This window comes from Ovis aries, chromosome 5, assembly GCF_016772045.2.
Source record: "Ovis aries strain OAR_USU_Benz2616 breed Rambouillet chromosome 5, ARS-UI_Ramb_v3.0, whole genome shotgun sequence".
NCBI lineage: Eukaryota > Metazoa > Chordata > Mammalia > Artiodactyla > Bovidae > Ovis > Ovis aries.
Window position 1 is genome coordinate 69,546,308 of NC_056058.1, and position 19,836 is coordinate 69,566,143.

At 37.8% G+C, this 19,836-nt stretch overlaps 1 protein-coding gene across 1 annotated transcript; it reads right to left on the reverse strand.

Moving 5' to 3' along the window:
* Positions 1 to 114: 114 nt before the first annotated feature.
* On the reverse strand, positions 115 to 14,810 carry SLU7 (SLU7 homolog, splicing factor). The gene is made up of 16 exons (XM_015096173.4): positions 14,739 to 14,810; positions 12,395 to 12,578; positions 11,443 to 11,596; positions 11,056 to 11,136; positions 10,593 to 10,757; positions 8,720 to 8,788; positions 6,378 to 6,425; positions 6,072 to 6,203; positions 5,735 to 5,832; positions 5,517 to 5,584; positions 5,242 to 5,381; positions 4,332 to 4,493; positions 2,763 to 2,867; positions 2,539 to 2,610; positions 2,308 to 2,424; positions 115 to 1,716 (listed from the first exon to the last, which is right to left on the reverse strand). The coding sequence occupies exons 2-16, from the start codon at positions 12,562 to 12,564 to the stop codon at positions 1,537 to 1,539; spliced, it is 1,761 nt and encodes a 586-aa protein (XP_014951659.2). The 5' UTR covers positions 12,565 to 12,578; positions 14,739 to 14,810; the 3' UTR covers positions 115 to 1,536.
* Between the last annotated feature and the right edge of the window lie 5,026 nt (positions 14,811 to 19,836).

A 19,836-nucleotide genomic window follows, 5' to 3' on the forward strand; every position in this document is an offset into this window, starting at 1 on the left:
AAGTGTCCTGAAATCTTCTAATTCAAATGTGCAGAAGCTAACTTAGCCTTCTTGCCAGTCCTATAAACTACTTTTCTGCCAAATATTTGAAATAATGCTACAAACTACTCACAGTTAAATATTTCCAATTATATATCTTTATTAACAAAAGATAAATAAAATACAAAATAGACACTAATATCAGATTTTATGTTGAACCAGCCCCTGTTAAGGTAGGAATATGAAAACAAAAATTTTTGACATTCTTAAAGTAGGTAAGAATTAGGTCTGTTTGCATCACTGTTTCATACTGGTCTGAATTTAGATGCAATGTATATCCACAGTACTTGACAATTTGATTTAGTTACTTTCCCATCAGCAGTATTTCTGAGATGTTAACTTAACGCAATATTCTAGTGGGTTTTGGTAGTTCAGAAAAGCCAGTGAACTGTTAAAAGTCAATGTACTTGTGTCAGGGGTTTTAAACAGGCTGTTTTCACCCATCCCACTCTGTCAGCACTATCTTCCCAATGTTATTAGAAGCAGCTTAAAAATCATGTCATTCTCAAATACTAATAGCCCTACAGGCTATACTTGTAATATTCTGAAGAAACATTCAACTTCAGGTTTAACTTTTTGCAAATTTTACCGAGACACACCTGCTGGCTATAAAGATTAGGTACAACAGATACCCTACAATCTTTTAAAAATCTAATATTCATGACTGTTATATAAAGGCAATCACAATTAAAATAGCTATTAGTATCACAAACCATATTCTCTGTGACAAAGGAGAGGATTTCAGTGTCTGAATACTCCTGTCCAGACTGGTAAAAGACCTAGGACTTATCAGTCAACACTAACTCAGGGTGAAAAACTTTTTTCCCCATTCAAAGGCTAACACATTTAGTTCTGAGTATAAAATACAAGGAAATGTTTTGAAAATCAAAATTTTATAACCAAGGGGGAAATAGAATTGTTACTACACAGACTGACATCAGGGATAGTTATTCACACGTTCTACAGATTTCCTTCCAGTAACCCAAAGCTCAAGATAGGTTATCAGTTTCAGATCAGAAAAATCTGAGAAGGCAAAAAGAAATGATTATTAAATAACTACAGTTATAGTTACAATAAAAACAAAATGAAGCCCTTGTTTCAAGAAAGAGTAATTAATTGCCTTCACAATGAGTCCTAACACTAGATAAAGGGCCATAAAAATTGAGGAAATAAAGTTTGAAACTTAATAAATAAATGTTGAGAAGATATTCATGATAGGTGGAGAACTAAGATCTTTTCCCAATCACTAATATAAAATCGGAAATAAAATCTTAATCTGCACTTAATGAACCACTTTATTTCTTCTTCTTTGTTCTTCACCGAGTAAAGAAATGAATTTATTATGAGACTTCTGGATACTTCATTAAGGTCGGGCAGTCTCCTTGCTTCCTGACTTTAATGAGAATAGATACGGATTTTTCCATCGATAATCAACAGCAAGAATCTAAAAGAATGTATAAGCAGAGTCTATCTTGGGTCAGCGTCAGTGACGAGTTACTACTGTCCGAGGAAGGAGGCCATGGGGTCATCTGGCCTCTGACGTTTCATTCTGTAGGCCTCCATTTCCTCTTCAGTGGGTTCCCGAGTTTCATATATGCTGTTGTAAGGTCGCTTCCTCTCATCAATCTGCATGATCTCCTTGACGTGAAGAAGACGGGCCTCCTCTGCATTCAGTGCCTATAGTGAGAAGAAATACATGAGTACCATGGCTCTGAGTCAGATCCCTTTGGTTCAGAAGTGGCAGAGTACCAAAAGACCCCACTGACTATGAATTGTTACATCAAAATCCTAGATTGCCTCTGCCTGGGAGTCAGCTCTATCGCTGTCAAGCTACAACTAATTATTATTTGGCTCAAAAATTTTCATAGAGCACAAAACATCCTATGACATTTTCAATGTTAAAGAAATTTTATTTAACAACAAAAACTGAATGAGATTCATTTTACTGACAGAAGCCGGCAACTGATGCTTTTGGCGAAGAATACAATTCTGACTTTTCCCAAGACTTGCTGAAGCTTACAATTATAGAGTTAAGATGGCAATTCTCTCTGAGGAACATGTCAATAACTCGCAGGCAATATGGAGACACACAAAATCTCCATTTGTATTCTGGACCTGACAGATGACCCAAGCAAATCACCCAGTCTTCGAGTTTGTTTGCTCATTTTTAAAATGAGCTTGGGAATAAGATAAGATAATTTTCTAAGATTCCTACAAATAAAGACGACTGTGGTCACTTTTACTATTTATTTAGCCTTCACAAAGTACCTTTTTCAATTTTTCATGTTTCTTTTCTTCATCATCACTCTCTGAACTGCTCTTTCGATGCTTCCTCTTCTTTTTCTTCTTTTTCTTTTTCTCCTCTTTTAGTTTTTCCTGATGCATCTGATACAGAGCATTTACATATAGTGTTATTAATGTAAAACCAAAGTTCTAGGGCAAGTTTTAAAGTCTTCCCTTTAAGACTTAAAAATTCAGGACAACTGAATTGGGACATACCTCCATGAGGGTTTGAGGTTTTTTCACAGATTCTTCTCCAGTTGAATCATTTATAATACATTCTTCTGAATTCTGTGGAAAAATATATGTAATCTAACTTGAGTATCATAGCTACCAATCATCTAAGAAAAAGTTAAAATCTGAAACATAAAAATATATGTTTCATACAGATGTTTGACCTAAGAGCTTTGGCTGTTTTTACTAACTAGAGGATAATTACTTACAGCAATCTCCTTCCCAGCTTCTCCAGTACAATAGGAATACTTGAAAAAAGAGTGACAGCATTTGTATCCCCATCGGCCTTCTTTCCAGTAAGATCCCCAGATATGCTGCAGAGAGAGAGAGAGAGGTTTCTTAAAAAGGAGCCTGAAACTAAGGTTTCTCATATACTGTTTTCCTTTGTAAAAAAATCCTATCTTTAATTAATTGTATTATTTTCAAAAAACTGAAGTATAGTTGATTTACCATGTTGTGTTAGTTTCAGGTGTACAGCACAGAATATATACATATATATATATTTTTTCTCTTTCAGATTCTTTTCTCTCATGCTGCTGCTGCTGCTAAGTCACTTCAGTCGTGTCTGACTCTGTGTGACCCCATAGACGGCAGTCCACCAGGCTCCCCCATCCCTGGGATTCTCCAGGCAAGAACACTGGATTGGTTTGCCATTTCCTTCTCCATAGGTTATTAAAAAATATTAAGTATAGTTCCCTGTGCTATACAGTAGGTCCTTGTGGGGTTAGTCTCACATGCTGGTGATAAACAGTGACAATTAAAGGGACTCCAGGGTTAGCTAACAGGGTGAGTGTGTGGTTACAATGATCTTACATTCTATTCTCATTCTCCCCGCCAAATTAAAAAAATTAGGCTACCTGGCTTCTCTTGAAAAATTCAGAAGGATTGGGAAATTCTAGGCACATTCACACTTGTCAGTAACTGCCTGTTGCTGACCAGTGGATGCTCCTTTTAGACAGGGCTCGTGTTCTCTAGTTTGTAAAATCTGCCTGGCTCATTTCACTCATACATGATTACTGGCCTGGCTCTTATTAGGTAGCTAGGTTTTTGACTCTTACTTAAAAAGACAAGTGTAGTTTGGGTACTATAAAAGTACAGCAAATTAAATAAGCTTTATTATGTATGTGATATAATATGCAATATGACATATACTTTGTCATCTGTGAAGTGTCGCTGTCAAAATATTTAACTTATATCAAGCCTTTGTATCTGAATTCCTGTTTATAGAAAATACAGGGAATAAAGCAACAGTATTACACTAAAAATTAATTAAGACACAGATGAATGACAAAGAAGATGTGGTATACAACAGAATACTACTCAGCCATAAAAAAGAATAAAATTTTACCATTTGCAGCAACATGGATGGACTTGAAGGGGCATTATGCTTAGCGAAATAAGTCAAAGACTTATATGATATCACTTACATATGGAATCTAAACAAATACAACAAACTAGTGAATACAGAAAAAAAGCAGCAGACTCACAGATCAACCTAGTGGTTAACAACGGAGAGGAGGGGAGAGGCAGCATAGGGATGGGAGGGTGGAAGGTACACATTACTGGGTTAAGACAGGCTACCAGGATGCACTGTACAATGCAGGGAATACAGCCAGTATTTTGTAAAAACTGTAAATGGAATATAACCTTTAAAAATTGTTACAAATAAGAAAGTTAAAATACAAAAAACCAAAACACAACAATGACTTACTAATGAAAACTATAATCCAGATCAAAATGCTAACAAGGACACAATATAATTCTAGTTCAACACATACTGTGTGATTGTTGATCTTCACATCTTCCTCGTACTTGGAGCAAGCGACAGCCCGCTCCTGTCCTTTGATGACTGTCCCATGTCTTGAGTACTCCACATAGTCTTCAGTCTGAGCTAAAAGCAATTCAGCTGGAGGAGCATCCAAGTGTTCTTGACCGCCGTACTAAAAGGACATTGATCATTATTAAATATGTTTTACAAAGATTTGCATTCAAATCTCTACTGAGGGGTTTATTTCCAATCACAAAGATTAGAGGACTATTCTTCATGGGCTTTGTTATATAAAACACAGTGAAAAAAAAAAGCCACCAAACTTTCATAGGCAAATAAGAGATGTCTCAATTGCTATTCATCTGTTGAGTGTGGTGAATTATAAAAGGCTCATATGAAATTCCCCTTATCCTGTGTGCATGCCCCCATTTGCCACATGATTTTGGTGCTTCATCCCTTGGATCTGGGCCTGGCCATGCTACTTGTTCTGGCCCCTGGAATATTGGCAAACATGATGTAAGCAAAGACCTGAAAAACACTTGTGCACGAGGGCACACTTTGTTGCTAATCTCTGGTATCCTGAGAATGTCATGTAAAAAAGCTGGGCTAGCCTATCAGAGGATGAGAACCCACGTGGGGTAGAGGTGAGGCCTCCTTGGGACAGAGGAGACCTGCTACCTGCTAGAAACCAAAGGGAGGCCATTCTAGATCATCTGGTTTCAGATAGGCAGGCTCAGAACAGGAGACACAGCTGATGTACAAAACAGTGAGAAAGAATAAATGCCTATTCAAACTATTAGGTTTTGAGGTGGCTTATTTTGCTGTAAAAGCTCACTGATATAGTTATACTGATACTGTATACCAATTGCACCTAATCCCGATGGATTAAAACGGATTGTGTGTCGTTTGGTCATAATTACCTTTTCCAGGATGCTTTCTTTCTGCTGTTCTTTGAAGTCTTCTTTCTTGACTTTGAAGGACTTATACAGTAACTCTAGTTTTGTAGGATCTGCTTGTAGATGCACTTCAGACCCTTTGTCATAGGCTTCCCAAGCAAACACTAGGGTAATTAAAACCATCGTAATGAGTTGTCAGCTACACTGTTTTCGGGCTTCTTGAAAACAAGCTTTAAAAAAATGCCCCCAAATTTCTTATGAGCTGACATCAAATACCTTGACATAGAAGAAACACTTACATTGTGTCTGGGCCATTGATATGGTATCACCTGTGTATCTAACGAAGTTATCCCCCGCGTAGCTGACTCTGTTTTAAAAAAAAAAAAACTGTTTCAGAGATTAAGGAAATTTTTTTCTGACCCAACCATAGATGATACTCATTTTAATTCAGATTGCATTTTATTAATAAAAACTCCTTCCCCTACCCTGAAATCTTTACAGTGAACTTGCTACTTACTCATCTGGATTCTTTCCAGCATTCGCATAGGGATTCTCTCTCATTGCTCTAGTTTTAGGATCATAGTAAGCAGAATTTGGATCTAAATTCCGCAAATACTAGAAAGAAAAAAATGTTTTAAGACGGTGTTAATGTTTACTTTCATCAAAGATTTTAGGAGACTAGTAGGAGGTGAGTGAGCGAGTGTGTGTGTGTGCGGGCACATGTCTGGGGTGATATACTTTGGAATGACTGAGTATATTACCCATATACTATCCAGATACCATGTGAGCAGACAAAATTTAGGTTGGGAAGACAAATGTTTTCTGAATATGTATGTTAAGTTGGCAAGGCTTACTTTTGCAATATCTTCTCGAATCCTGAGATTCCGGACAGTAATTCGTCTCTTAGAGTCAAAATTCTGTCCAGGCATGTCAATATCATCTGCATATTTATCTTCATCCTCATCTTCACTGTTATGATCTTTTTCCTGAAAGAGGAAAAGAGAAGGGGAAAAAATTTTAAGAAAAAAAGAGCAGCATCTAGTTCTTATTTTCCCTTTAACCCAACCCTTACTCCTTGTGTCCTGCATGAGTTATTACTAACATTAGACATCAGAAATTTAAACCTTAATGTATACCCTGATAGGACCTGTATGTATTACCGTCTGAGAATTTGGTTCCTCTTCTCCCCACTGATGTTTTGGAGAATTCTATGCCACAAAAGAAGAAAATGAATTTGTGATTTTATTATACTGAATCAAATGATTATTTAACACTTTTAAAAACATAATTAAAATAATAAATTTAAACAACAAATTCTAATATTTCTCACCTGTAGTGAGCACATAAGTTTTAAATATAAGTATGTCACTGAGAATAATTTTATCAGACTGTCTGCAAATCCAAAATTTTCATTGATGATAGGATTATAATCACAAATATGTAATAGAAAGATTAAGTTGATCAATATACCTAATAAATATTCATTTCATACATGTTTATCTTCAGACACAACATTTTCATTAAATTTCACTGTTTTTCTATGAAGGCCAAAAAGGAAAGTTACCAGGATCCATGTAATAAGTATCTTTAGAGCCAAAACAGCCTTTGTAAAATTTCGGCAATGAAGAAATCTACTCAGGTGACAACATACTATGATTTGAAGAGGTGTGAACTCCATGCCTCAAAGACACCCTTTCTTAATTAGCAGTTGGTCAGTATATTCTCTAACTCCACAAAATGCCTGGAACAAAGTGCTCAGTATTTCATTATGGCCCTTTAAAAGGCTTCACATGTAAATGTAATGTAAAGATGAATCCATTTAAAAAACATGTTGTATTACAATCATACACATACATGGATATATGTGAGGGAGTGGACTGAGACACTAAAAGACCTACTTTAAAATGTTAATGGTTAACATAAAGAATATTTTCCTTCTTTATAATTTTCTATGTATTTTTTCTGAGTATGTGTTACTTTCAAAATTGGAAATTTTTTTTAAGAGTTTTTTTGAGTTCTTGCAAGTTGCTAGTTCAACAAAGGATATTTATATTGCTAAATCTATACAGTAGACACAGTCCTACTATATGTAGTTAATCTTCACATCCAAATGGGCAAAACTCAGCAGTCCCTTACAAACATTTAAGTATGCTTACTAGGAAAATAAATTATTATATGTTTACAAGAAACAACAGAGAACATGTTAGAAAAACAATAAAAAAGCCCTCTTCTTTCTTCCAGAGCTGGTAATGCTTAACAATCACACTAGCTACTAATTACCAAGTATTTAGTGTATGATTGTATGCTAAGCCTCTTGTGTGTGTGTGTGTGTGTGTGTGTGTGTGTGTTGGGGTGGGGGGTGGGTAGGCGTTGTTCTCTCTGCTTTAGAGATGATAAACTGAGGCTCAGAGAAGCAAATTAATTTTTCCAGGACCATCTTGCTAGCTAGGGGCACAGCTGGATTTTAACATCATCTCTCTGTTAACTTGTGCTTTGAACCTGCCTCTGTGACTGCTCACTTGGTGATTAACTTACCTAGTTCTCTTTGCTTTGTAATTATACTTGCTAAGGGTCCCTTTCTAGAGAAGAAAATGGCAACCCACTCCAGTACTCTTGCCTGGAAAATGCCATGGACGGAGGAGCCTGGTAGGCTACAGTCCATGGGGTTGCAAAGAGTTGGACATGACTGACTGACTTCACTTATTAAGGGTCCCTTTTAGAAATTTAAACTTGATAACTCGAAAATGTTTTTTACTTACACCATAAATTTGTTAAACTTTCACAACTCTAATAAGCATAACTTAACTATTAAACTGACTGACTCGGGAAAAAAATATAGGAAAAACTCTGTCTGCAATATATCTTTTTTTTTTAGTTTGAGAATTCTTTTTGCCTTACATGTTCAAAGTGTAGGAAATGCTAAAATAAATAAAAAGAAAAATCCACTAATTCTATACTAAATGAGAACTAGTGTTTTAATCTCTATATTAAATGAGAACTAGTGTTCTAGTCGTCTTCCCTATGAGGTAATATGATATTTTCCATGTGTCATTAAAATATGTTATCCAGTGTTGTTACTAAGCTTTGATGAAAGCCATTTTAAGAGCTATGCAACATTCTCTCATGCAGAGGAAGGATAGCTCACTTCACTAATTCCTTATTAAACGTTTCAATTTCTTACTGTTGTAAAAAGTGCTGAAGTGAACATTTTTGTGCAAAATGATTTTTCTGAATACTAGAAAATTTTTAGGATGGATAGATCTACTAATTTAATTCCAGAAAAGGTATATAAATGTTTTATGGCAATATTCTCTCCAAAATGACTGCATCAATTTATAGTCCCTTGAACCTTTAATGTGTCAGTTATACTCTTTCCTCTTGATAGCACTTCCCTCTCTCAAATTTCTTCTAACTGGAGAGAGATAAAATGAATTTTTGTGTCAATCTTCATTTTTTGTTTACTAAGAGTTTGAAATTTTTTAACGATCAATTTATTACTTACAGCCTGTTCCACTAATTTTCCTGAGGCTAATTCTTCTTGGAGTTTTTGGGCTTTCAGTGTTCGTTTTGCCTAAGGAAAAAGAAACATTTGAAATTTACTTTCAATATTCAAATGAACATTTACTTTTTAAAATATATTTATTTTCATTTATTTATTTGGCTGTATTGGGTCTTAATTGCGGCATGCAAACCCTTAATTGTAGCATGTGGGATCTAGTTCCCTGACAAGGTAATGAACCCCAGCACCCACCCAGCATTGGGAGTATGGAGTTCTGGCCATGGACCACCAGGAAGTCCCATTAAATGAAGATTTAATTTTTTTATCAATAAAATGCATAAGTTTACTGTTTTCAGAAAAGGTCACTGTACAAGGTTGTCTTGTAGCTCTAGACCTCTGGCTCCTGAAGAACACGAGTTCAGGGAAATTCCCTGGTAGTCAAATGGTCAGGACTCTGTGCTTTCACTGCCAAGGACACAGGTTTGATCCCTGGTTGGGGAACTAAGATTCTACAAGCTACACGGGGCAGCCAAAAAACAAACAAAAAATGCCCCAAACTACTCAATGCTGTAGTGGCCTAAAAAAGGACGTATGTACGTATATATGCAACTGTTTCACTTTGTTATATAGCAGAAACTAATACAACACTATAAAGCAACAATATCAAAATAAAAATTAATTTAAAAAACCAGATGAATGAATAAAGATGATGTGGTACACAATGGACTACTACTTAGCTATAAAAAGGAATGAGATTTTGTCATTTGCAGCAACATGGACGGACTTGGAGGGCATTATACTAAGTGAAATTGGTCAGAGAAAGACAAGTACTGTGTGGAATCTAAAAAATACAACAAACTACTGAATATAACAAGAAAGAAACAGATTCACAGATAACAGAGAACAAACTAGTGGTCACCAATTGGTAGAAGAAAAGGGGAGGGGCACTAAGCAGGCAGGAGATTAATAAAAGGGGGTTTATTATGGGATTATATGAAATCATGTGTGTGAAACTTTTGAAAATTGTAAAGCACTGTAGAATTTAAAGAATCTTTCATTTAATAAAAAATAAATTAAAAAAAAAACCCCAATGAAAATGAGTCAGATCCAATTGGCCATATTTAAGTAAGAGTTATAAAGTCCTGTTTGAGTCAGGCATTAATATAAACTAAGCTAGACAGCACCAGGGACAAACTGCAGAGAGCAAGCCTTGCTGACAAGGTGCCACTTGACTCCAGATGACTGACTCTTTCCGGGTGGCCCAGGATTACCACATATTTCATTGTTTGAGAAAAGATAAAATTCAGATTTTATTAAAATGTGAAATCCCACGGTCTTACATGTTAACTCTACTTTAAAAAAAAAAAAAAGGAACACAAAACCAAAAAACAGCAGTGACTATGGTTTTTAAAAAAATGGGAGTAGGTGAAATCGTAACAGAAAAAACTGAGGTTAAATTAAAATAAAATTCAGTTTCCTGAAAGGAGTTATCCTATTCTTCTTTCCCCACCCTCAAATGCTATGTGAGACACCTATAAAACAGGCCCATAGGCAAGATACAGTCTGGGAGCCAAGAGTTTATATAACCTCAGGAAGCCAAAAGTTTTGAACACTAATCTATTCTCATGCTTCCAGTATTTCCTACAAACTAAATCAAGGAGTAATGGACAATATGAGAATAAAGTAGAAAGAAAGTGCTGCCAAATAGGGTTAGTATATTCTGTTTATTTCACTATTCAATTAGGCTTACTACTACTACAATAAAAATGCAATCATTTTTATACTGCATAAAGACAAAAAACAGAGTTGCTACACTGGAGATATACCAGAATATACATTCTTTAAGGACAGCAGGAAAGCAGTGAACTGTGCTTACCAGGTCAACTTTGGCATACTCTTCTACAATTTTCATGTGTTCTTCTGGATTGTAGCCATTCCACCGATCCCTCTTCCCATCGTAGTCAAACATCAGCTGAGGCTGGACATGTTCATCTGGAGCTATATTAGTCCCCGTAAATTTTGCTCCAACTCGCCTAGGTCTCTGGAAAACAGAGTAGGATTAAATTTTTCCCCTAAGTATCTGAAGCCATGAGGAAAATTTCATATAACCTTTACAGAGCAGTGTGAACACGCCAAGGGACTTAATGGTTTATTCAATTATCAGTTAGTCCTCCTGCAAAAAATTTTGACAGTGCTGAACTAATTTCACCCAAGTTAATGTTTTCATTTAACTTGTACCTAAATATAGGTAATTTAATAAACAGAATTAAGTTCTCTGACACAAATAAAGAAAGAGACTCTCTGACAGCAGTTTCCAAAATTCCCAAAGGTGCGCTTACCTCAAAACAGTCTTTCTTTTTGTGTGTCATGGCGCCACAGTTTTCACACGCTCCTTTTCGGTATTTAGTGGTTATGGAATTCTATAAGCGGATATAAAGAAAAACAAAGAACACTTTTATTTATTTAAATAAGTTAAAAATAACTTTGGCTCTCATTACTGTACTGTCTAATGAAAAGACTTATTTGTTAAGAGGAAAACCAATTATAAATGAGAAAGCTTAAAGACTTTAGCAATATCAAATTTATAAAATATAGAAACTAAAGTAGTATGTATTGTTAATTTTAATACCAGATAAAAGGTCATGTAGTATCACATTAGAGGTTCTTATATTAAGTTCTTAAAAAATCTCCACTTCTACACACATATAGACAGGTTGCATACCTACCTCTTTTACACCCCTCTTGTACCATTCTCCTGATGAGCTATACTGCTTTTGTTTCTCTGGCTGTGGTCTCTGGTGCTTTAAAGTAGGCCTTTTTGATGGGTCAATATACCATGGCACTGAAGAAATATACTGAGGAATATGAGGATTGATGTCTCTGTAAAAAAAAACATTTTTTTTTTAAGTTGTAGAATGTAAGGATAGAGATATTGCAGTGGGAGGGGGAGACAGAATATACTTGTTATCACTATAATAAAAAAAAGTTAAAAATAAAATATGTTAGAGTGAAAAAATTTTAGAGAAACTGAAAATAGTCATGTAACTAAAGATGTAGAAGAGATGAAGGAAGATAGGGATATACGTTAGTGAGATTAATCTTTCATCAGAACATGAAGTTAATTAATAATGTTGAGTTGATTATAATAATAGTATAGGTATGTTGTTTAGAGATTCAGAGGTATCAACCAGAAAACTCAAAATAGATTGACAAATTCAGTCCTCGCTTGGTATCTGAGAAGGACTGGTTCCAGGACCTGCCTCAGATACCAAAACCTGTGGAGACTCAAGTTGCACAGCTGGGCCTCTGTACCTATGGTTTGGAGTCTGAAGATTCAACCAGTGGCAGATTGTGTGGCACTGCATGTACTTACTGAGAAAAATAAGAGCATAAGTGGACCAACACAGTTCAAATCTGTGTTGTTCAAGGTCAGCTGTAGTCACTTGTGTACAGTAGGACAGGGAGTGGGAAGAACTAAAAAGGACTATCATTACAAGTCCTTTGTTATTATTTATTAAACATTATACATGTGAGTTTGATACAATAAATGAAAACAAAAATGATGGAAACGGTAAAGATGGTTTCCTGTCAAAGTAAAGGATGAGAAATAGGTAAACTAAGTAGACATGAATTTGAATTCTGAATGAACAGATCTTGCAAAAAAAATTAAGTACTTACTTTCCTTCTTCATCAACTTCTGCAGGGGCATTACCCAATTTTCGCTGTTCTTCTAGCTCCTTCTTCTTTCTCCAGTCCTCTCTAGTCATCTTCTTTGGTTCCTCCAAACTCATTTCTTTGGATCCCGACAAGGGGGCTGCATTAGCTGCATCCACAGCTGCAGCTGACATGGTTATCTAACCTCCTGCATGAAAAGGAAGAGATAACTATTAGAATAAACTAGGCCTGAGAAACTATCAAAAGTACACCCTAATAACACATACTGTGGGTTATATAGAATGTTTCATATGTTCTTTTTCTTTCATAGCATCTGTAAGGGAAAGGTCTCTTTCTCCTCCACTAACATCTTTATATGCTGCTGCAGTTGTGTTTTCAACTCTAATTGGTTAAGTGGAGAGAGACATGCACATGCATTTAAAATTTCATGAGACTCATTCTTTCATGTATATATTCCTGATTTCCTCTCTACATATGTGTCTCAAACTTTTCTACCACACTAATCCTTCTTGAGTACACAGGGTATTATCTCTGTTCCTCTTAAAAGCTGGACGCTTTAAGATCACCTATATTCATTATCTCTATTTCCACATTATCTGCTGCCCTTCTCAATCATTTCCCTCCCTGCTCCAAAGATACCTCTAAGTTAGCAATGTGCTAAGTCCTCTGGACATTTTTCAGTTCTGTTCCTCCCCCTTTTGATATATTCTTATCCTTTGGCTGATGTGACACCATATTTCCCTGGGTTTTTTTGTACCCCTTTCACTGCTCCTCCTGTATCCTTCATAAGTTCCTCCATTTCTGCCCGGTTACTGAATTTTGGATTCCACAAGGCTCAATTCTTCATCACTCTAAACTCCACCAGAAGACAAGTTCATCTATTTCCAAGGTTTCAATAGCCACGATATACAACTGTTGGCTCTCCAATTTATTTCTCTACTTCAGACCTTTTTTCTGAGCTTCAGATAAATACAGTCCAATTGCTTACTTCAAAGTACCTCCACTTAGATGTCTCAAAGAAACCTGAACTCAATTAGTCTTAATTCAAATTCATAATCTTCTCTATGAAATCTAATCTTCCACTGTTCCCTCTCCTGATGAAAGATACCACCATCCATTCCTTTTCATAAGTGTTCCATCTAATTCCCATACCTATTTCATCACGAAGTACTGTTATTTTCACTTTTTGAATATCACTCGAATTCATCTCAGTTCAGTTCAGTTGCTCAGTCATGTCCAACTCTTTGCAACCCCATGAATCGCAGCACACCAGGCCTCCCTGTCCATCACCAACTCCCTGAGTTCACTCAGACTCACGTCCATCAAGTCAGTGATGCCATCCAGCCATCTCATCCTCTGTCGTCCCCTTCTCCTCCTGCCCCCAGCATCAGAGTCTTTTCCAATAAGTCAACTCTTCGCATGAGGTGGCCAAAGTACTGGAGTTTCAGCTTCAGCATCATTCCCTTCAAAGAAATCCCAGGGCTGATCTCCTTCAGAATGGACTGGCTGGATCTCCTTGCAGTCCAAGGGACTCTCAAGAGTCTTCTCCAACACCACACTTCAAAAGCATCAATTCTTCGGTGCTCAGCTTTCTTCACAGTCCAACTCTCACATTAATACATGACTACAGGAAAAACCATAGCCTTGACTAGACGGACCTTTGTTGGCAAAGTAATGTCTCTGCTTTTCAATATGCTATCTAGAATTCATCTCCTTCTATCAATAATCTGAGTGTATTACTCTTCCCTACTAGTCTCTTCTGATTCCTGCCAATCAGTTCTCCACACTGCAGTGTTATTTTTTCAAACACAGATTTGGTCATATCTTGTCCCACTACCCAAACTGAAAACCCTCAAATGAAACGCTGTCCAAGAGAAACCACCAGCCCTATATGTCATTTTAAATATTCCACACACATATTAAAAAAGCAAAAAGAAACAGATAAAATTACTTTTTGCAATATTTTGTCTAATTATCAACACATTTTCATTTCAACATAGGAAAAAATAAACCAATTCTTTAAAATCTGATACGGATTTTACATGTATTCAGATTGGCCAACATTTCAAGTGCTTAAGAATTACAAGCACAGTTCAGGTCCAATAGCACCTTATAACTCTTACTTTAAAAACCACTGAAGACACAGTCCTGGTCTGACTGGGCACAAGTACCACTTCTGAGGCCTAGGACAGCTGCTTCCTTGTTTCTCGGTCCCCGTTCCCTTCTCAACCTTGCGTTCATCAATCCCGTGAGGATATTCCTAAAAATTAGGAGCCTCTGGCCCTGTTCCCCGAGTTTTCCACCTTCACCCTCCTCCTCATTCCAAGTTCTCACAAGATTTCCTTACCCGGTCCCACCGCTGCGGACCGTAGCACAGTTCGACAGGAATGAAGACGATCGCCAATGTTTACTTCCGGACTTCCTCCCTCTCCCGGCAGCCACTGTGGCACTTTCCGGGCGACCCACACATGCGCACTTGGGCCTCAGGGGCGGGGGGGGCGGGGCCCAAGCGAAACTGGCCTCGCGAGATCTCGAGCTGTTCCTACAGCTCTACGGTAGGTCAGTAGAATGGGTTAGGTTTGAGCAGCTGTTTTTCTGCTCCGTAGTTTTCATGTCTTTTAGACTCGACGAATATTACGACGTAAAGCAAAACAAAACAAATTTCATACGGAGAACAGACAATAGCGTAAGCATCGCTGGAGCGCTACGAAGTGCGTGAAGTTAAAACAGTTAAAATCACTATTAATTAGTAGCCAGGTTGTGTAACACGCTGGGGACAAAGTAAACACAAAATTGTCTTCCTCTCCTCGAATTTACATCATATAGAGTGAGAAAGACTGAATTATCTAAGTAATTTACAGTTTTAGAAAGCCGCTATGAAGGGTGTACTAGGTGCTTTGAAGACATGGGGCAATTCAGCAATTGTGACACCTCGCCCCTGATGTTGATACTGTATTTCACCATTAGGAAAAAAACGATTTACATTGTGGAAAAACAATGTCATAGATATCTCAACCTTTCTTTAAAGAATAATATGTAATAAAATACTGGAAAGTAATACTTTTGGAGTACAGTTCCCCCGCCCCCCCCCTTTAAATCCTATCTGTTCTGGTAACCTTTTATTTTTCAAAACAATATGTGTTTCTTTCAGATATCAAAATGACATCTTTGCCTCTAAGAGAATCTCATCATACTCTTATTAAGAATTTTTAGTGCATAGAGCATAGCAATGTAAATATTAATTTTGATTTTACAGGGCAAAAGTTGAAGGAATGGAAATTGTCAGAAAATAGTCTGAAAGTGAGTAGTCTATGAATCACTCACACTTAATTTTTATCTCCTTAATACAATTCCTGAAATTTGTTTGAAAGTGTTAAGGTCTGTTTAGTTAAAACTACCAGGCACAAGTCAGGGAATACATCTCCCAGTGGAATTATGGAATGTGCTGGACAAGAGGGAAGAACTGTTTGTAAGGTTCAGATTCCCCCTGGAGGATTCTAAGGAGGATCTGAGAAGCAGGGATCAGTTCTGGATGGGATGGCTGTTTGATAAACTGGGAACAATTAGGATCTTGGTGCGGTTGTAAAGTGAGGGTAGTTTAGCAATTTGGATATCACCAGTAACAGTCTGGAGAAGGCAATGGCACCCCACTCCAGTACTCTTGCCTGGAAAATCCCATGGATGGAGGAGCCTGGTAGGCTGCAGTCCATGGGGTCACTAAGAGTCGGACACGAATGAGTGACTTCACTTTCAGTTTTCACTTTCATGCATTGGAGAAGGAAATGGCAACCCACTCCAGTGTTCTTGCCTAGGACGGTGGAGCCTGGTGGGCTGCCGTCTATGGGATCGCACAGAGTCGTACAGGACTGAAGCGACTTAGCAGTAGCAGCAACAGTAACAGTCCAGGGCATAGCAAAGTGAGTTTGGGGCATCATTAGTAAGAAAACAAAAGAGTTGGTTGTGGCATTTTACAGTTACCTTGGGAAACAGTGCTTTGTATTGTAGGAGGGGAGACTTAGCCTAGGGAGATAGAAACTTTGCATCCAAAAATATCAGGAGATAAAGAATTCCCACTTGGAAGCTGTAGGTGCTGTTAAAGAGAAAAGCCACAGGCCCAAAATGGCTTTACTTGTGCTAAAGCCCTTGATAGAAAACTTATATTTGATAACTAACCTAATCACAACTTCAAAATACTATCACCAGAAATGTAATCCAACCAACCAGTTGGGAATTTCCCGGTCAGTACTGAAGAAGTAATCTGGCACGTGGCCCCTTTCCATTATCCCTTCAACCCCACTCTGCCTCTCAGTGGAAGAAGAGGCAATTAGCTGTGAAAACCTTGCTGTTCCTTCCTTTCTCCTCTCCAAAGAGGTCCTGGCCTATAAATAATCCTTTCTTTTAATAGCTCCCATGCCCCACCCTTTTTCCTCTAAAAATTTCTCAGTTTGTACAACCCCTTGGAGCACCCTTCTGATTTCTAGGTGGGAGGCTGTCTGATTCTTGAGTCATTTAATAAAACCAATTAGATCTTCAAATTTACTTGATTGAATTTTTTCTCAATGTTGTGCAGACTTGGTTTCAATATAAATATTTTTGTGTGCTAATGATGTAATTCAGAGCTGAGGCACTTAGAAGGAGATATAGGGAGGAAATAATGGGAGGGTTACAAAGGTCTAGTCAAAGCTATGGTTTTTCCAGTAGTCATGTATGGATGTGAGAGTTCCACCATAAAGAAAGCTGAGTACTGAAGAACTGATGCTTTTGAACTGTGGTGTTGGAGAAGACTCTTGAGAGTCCCTTGGACAGCAAGGAGATCAAACCAGTCAATCCTAAAGGAAATCAGTCCTGAATATTCATTGGAAAGACTGATGCTGAAGCTGAAGCTCCAATATTTGGCCACCTGATTCAAAGAACTGACTCACTGGAAAAGATCCTGATGCTGGAAAAGATTGAAGGCAGGAGAAGTGTTCAACAGAGATGGTTGGATGGCATCACCGACTCAATGGACATGAGTTTGAGCAAGTTCTGGGAGTTGGTGATGGACAGGGAAACCTGGCGTGCTGCAGTCCATGGGGTTGCAAAGAGTCGGACACTACTGAGTGACTGAACTGAACTAATAAACTAGGGATAAAAGAGGATATGGAAAGGGCAAAAAAGATACGCACTTTTCCTCCTCTTGGTGTCTAGCACAGTGACTAACATTTAATAAATATTTATTGAATGAATGAGCCATTCAATGTTTTGGCCCTGAAATGCCAGGGAAGAAGGGACAATGAACTGGTATATATTTGGAAACATATCTATGCCAGTTGTAGTGCTAAGGCTTTGGTGAAAGAGTAATGTAGGCTTAACTCCTCCCTCCCAACTTTCCTGCTAAGTTAAAAAGTATCTGGTGACCTGTTGGGAGTAGAGTTTGGATGGCACAGATCATCCTTGGTCTTTTGAATTGATTCCTTTATCTTGTTTAATATATTTCCATTTACTATTGAAGGACTTCCCTTGTGGCTTAGCTGGTAAAGAGTCCACCTGCAATGCGGGACACCTGGGTTCGATCCCTGGGTTGGGAAGATCCCCTGGAGAAGGGAAAGGCTACCCACTCCAGTATTCTGGCCTGGAGAATTTCATGGACTATCCACGGAGTTGTAAACAGTCAGACAGGACTGAGTGACTTTCACTTCACTTCACCATAGAAAGGAAAAGGTCACTAACTTTTCAAAGCAAAATTTCTCCATGTCTTGGAAATTGGAATTCATTTTGTATGTCTTTATAATTCCTCTGTTGTTTTTCTCTTGTTCACCCTTCTGTCCTTCCCCACCAGCTTTGATGAATATATTGTTGAGATGTTAAAGGTTTAAAGTAAGTATATTGGTACTTGCCTGGCAGTCCAGTGGATAAGACTCTGCTCTTACACTGCAAAGGGCACAGGTCCCATCCCTGGTTGGGGAACTAAGATACTGAATGCTGCGCAGCGCAGCCAAAAACAAAGTCCTTATTAACTGATAGACTTTCAAGTTCAGAATTGTGTACTCTTAGGTCATTGTTTTGTTCCTAGGGTTGCAAAGAGTCAGACACGACTGAGCAACTGAACAACAGATTCTGTATAATGGAGATAGCATCCTAGCCTGAAATACTGATAGTCTTGCAATTAGGAAAAAATCAGTACACTTAAAAAAAATTGAAGTCTAGTTGACTTACAATATTGTATTAGTTTCAGAATCACTCCATTCTTAATCACAAACACAACAGAATGACACAAACTTGCCACTTTATCTGTACTTTCATTTCTTCTTAATGTTTAATTGTGCTCTGTTAATATTCTCTAGATCTAATATGGGTTTTCCTCCCACTGACTATTTATTGACTATATATGTATTTTTTATACCTCTAATTTGAAATTCATCTTCCATAGTCATTTCCCCAATGACTACAATGCCTTTCCTCCCGTGCTGCCTCTTTTTAATTTGATCCGGTGTATCTACTCTCTGGAAAAACAGTTGATTACTTCAAGACTTTAGGAAAATAGTTCTGTCACCATCTCACTTTGACTTTTTGAAGTTCACTATCTTCTCATTTAAAAATGTCTTGGACACCAAAGACTTGGGCTTCCCTTGTGGCTCAGCTGGTAAAGAATCCGCCTGCAATGAAATTAAAGTATAATGAAATTGTGCTTTAAAAAGTTGGTGACCTTTTCCTTTCTATGGTGAAGTGAGGTGATAGTGGCTCAGTCCTGTCCAACTCTTTGCAACCCTATGGATAGTCCATGGAATTCTCCAGGCCAGAATACTAGAGTGGGTAGCTTTTCGCTTCTCCAGGGGATCTTCCCAACCCAGGGATGGAACCCTGGGGTCCTGCGTTGTAGGTGGACCCTTTACCACTTGAGCCACAAGGGAGGTCCTTTCTATGGTAAAGTGAAGTGAAAGTCGCTCAGTCCTCCTATTCGACTCTTTGCGACCCCATGGACTGCCATGGAATTCTCCAGGCCAGGGTACTGGAGTGGGTAGCCTTTCCGTTCTCCACGGGATCTTCCCAACCCAGGGACAGAACCCAGGTCTCTCGCATTGCAGGCAGATTCTTTACCAGCTGAGCCACAAGGGAAGCCCTTCTATGGTAAATGGAAATATATTAAACAAGATAAAGGAATCAATTCAAAATGAGGGAGACCTTGGTTCGATCCCTGGGTTGGGAATATCTCCTGGAGAAGGGAAAGGCTACCCACTCCAGTATCCTGGCCTGGAGAATTCCATGGACTGTATTGTCCATCGGGTCGCAGAGTCGGACACGACTGAGCGACTTTCATTTTCACGTCGCACACCAAAGAGTCTCAGGGAAAAAAAAATCGCAAAAGCCAACTCTGTATTTTGGTATAACATTAATAATAACTTTCTTGGAATTAAAGACTGTACCTACTCTCCTCTATCTCTCTGGGGGGGAGATTAAAAAACAAC